The following is a 2,528-nucleotide window of genomic DNA, read 5'->3' as shown; positions in this document are numbered from 1 at the left end:
CAGCTGGGAGCCACAGAAGGCAGGATCAGTGATGGTGTCCACCATGGCCTGGTCCCCTCTCCTCTTCACCCTCCTCACTCACTGCACAGGTGACTGGATATGGGCACAGGGGAAGGGGTTCTGGGAGGACAGGTGGGTCCCCACATCCTCCTCTTGCCTCTAGACCCTGGCATCATGTTCTCTGTGTCTCTCCCCCTTTCAGGATCCTGGGCCCAGTCTGTGCTGACTCAGCCTCCCTTGGTGTCTGGGGCTCTGGGGCAGACCGTCACTATTTCATGCACTGTCAGCGACTCCAGTTTTTGGGGTGGTGAATTTATACACTGGTACCAGCAACTCCCAGGAGCGGCCCAGAAACTTCTCATCTATGGTAACAACAATCATCCTTCTGGGGTCCCCAGTCGATTTTCTGGCTCCAAGTCTGGCAACTCCCACTCTCTGACCATCACTGGGCTCCAGCCTGAAGATGAGGCTGATTATTACTGCCAATACTTTGATGACAGAGTCATTACACAATGCTGCAGGCCTGTGGGGAAGTGAGACAAAATCCTGTTGTCCCGACAGCGATGGACTTCCTGTGAGCAGCCCCAAATCTTCAGCCGACTCAACTGTTCCCTTCATTTGTTTTGCCTGAACTGTGGTCTAAGAGCCATCTCAGGGTACTTTATCCACAAAATCTTATCACTTTTTAAAAATTCTGCCCCCTAAGCCTGTCTCTGGCAGCAGTAGATAGTGTGATTCTTCTCAAATTCAGCTGAAATACCTGGGTGTCAGTGGAAGGCTGCCCAGGGGACAGAGTCCATGGTGAGTCAGATAAGAACCAGGGACACAGAATCCAGCCATATCTGGGTCAGGACACACCCACAGTGTACTGTATGTGTCCTGATACTAACAGCTCCCATGAAGGGGACCCCAAATCTTCATCTATTGTGATGATTAGACCCTCTGAAGACCCTGATCTGTCCTCTGGCTCCATGTTTAGCAACTCTGGCTCCATGACCATCACTGGGCTGAGAACTGAGGATGAGGCTGCTCCTTACTGACCATCTTGTGACAGCATCTCAGGGCTCACACAGAGCCCCAGGCTCATGGGAACTAAGGTCAAACCCCTTTGTCATCTGCTGGGAGGCAGAGGCCCCACCAGCTGCTGGGCCTCATCTTAAGGCTTCTGCTTCTGCTGCTCCTGTTGCTGCCACCATGGGCCCAGGTCCCTCCGGGGGCATCACCTGGGAGTGAAGGCTTCTCCTTCCCTTCTGTTCCCAATGTCACTCACAGCATCCCCTTCCTAGACAAAAGATCTCAAAGGACACAGAAATGCCATCTCTCCCATAAGGTTGAAAGACGGAATCTCTTTGCACTGAAGTTCATGGATTCTGGGTGGCAGGTCCAACTGTGCTCAATTCCCACCCTAATGCTGAGGAATCCTGCATCTCAGTCCTTGGTCATTTACCTACCTCTAGAAGATTCCAGAGCTGCGGCATCCTCTCTGTAGTTCTCAATGTTGTTTGTGCTCCTTGGGGAGATTTCTTCTGCCACTGCTGCACCAGCCCTGGAGTATCTATCACTGAATTGTATCTTTGATTCTTTTGGAAGGACTACATGTCCACTCCCATCAAAGCTAAGATCCATTTAGCAAGTGACTTTTCTTGTCTAATTGCATGGTCTAATACTTGCAGAAGGAGGCTGAGTAATAATGGAGTTAAAGGTCACATTTGCCTGTTTCTGATCTTGTGGAATATTCTTGCCCTGCACCCCATTAGCTAAGGTGCTGGCTGTGACAGTAACTACATGTGTGTGGGAAAGAATGTGTCACCATACTGCAAATGTATTTGACTATTTCTATTTATGTGTTTTTTAAAATAAGAGATTCATTTTAGATTGGTAAAGTCTCCTCCAAATTCTACTGAGGAAATAAAATTGTATCTACTCATCTATTAATATAATGTCTCTATTAAAAGATCTATCAATATTGAACCCAACTGTATATCTGGAATAAATCACATATGACCCTGGTATATCCATATATTAATGTAATACTGGAATCTCTTTGTTGGTATTTAATTTAGAATATTTACATCAATATTTCATTATATTAGTCTGTAATTTTCTTTGTATTTTATTTATCAAGTGTAGTTTTTACTATTATACATGCTTTCTACCAAATTTCATTTTCCTAGCTTTTCAATGTTTTGAAAAAATATATACTATGAAGCCAAGAAATGGAATCACCTGATCTCAGAAGGCCTGTTTGTTTTTTCTGTGAAACTAACTGGAGCTTATGTTATTTTGTAGAATAGCTCCACAATAATGTTTCACTTTTTTCCCTCAGAAATTGATCTGATTATCCATTGCTTTCTGGTAGAATTTTTTTTATATTGCTAGGAAATTTTCCTTTTTATCTATTATTAATAGGTGTTAACAGTAAGATTCTTTTTTCATTTTGTCATTTCTTATTTTGTATGTATATACATTATCCATTTTCATTCAAAAGTTTATAATTGCTTGAACTACTCTGTCATTTACAAACAAGA

At 43.8% G+C, this 2,528-nt stretch overlaps 1 gene segment (V, D, J or C); it reads left to right on the top strand.

Annotated features, from left to right (window-relative positions):
• LOC121022586 (immunoglobulin lambda variable 1-40-like) lies at positions 1 to 559 on the top strand. The segment is given in 2 exon segments: positions 1 to 89; positions 203 to 559. Coding segments are annotated over 2 exon segments (393 nt in total).
• Positions 560 to 2,528: the final 1,969 nt, after the last annotated feature.

The sequence above is a fragment of the Herpailurus yagouaroundi genome, unplaced genomic scaffold (assembly GCF_014898765.1).
Source record: "Herpailurus yagouaroundi ecotype Mexico unplaced genomic scaffold, PumYag 428, whole genome shotgun sequence".
Classification (NCBI taxonomy): domain Eukaryota; kingdom Metazoa; phylum Chordata; class Mammalia; order Carnivora; family Felidae; genus Herpailurus; species Herpailurus yagouaroundi.
This window is presented reverse-complemented; position numbering and strand designations above follow the sequence as displayed.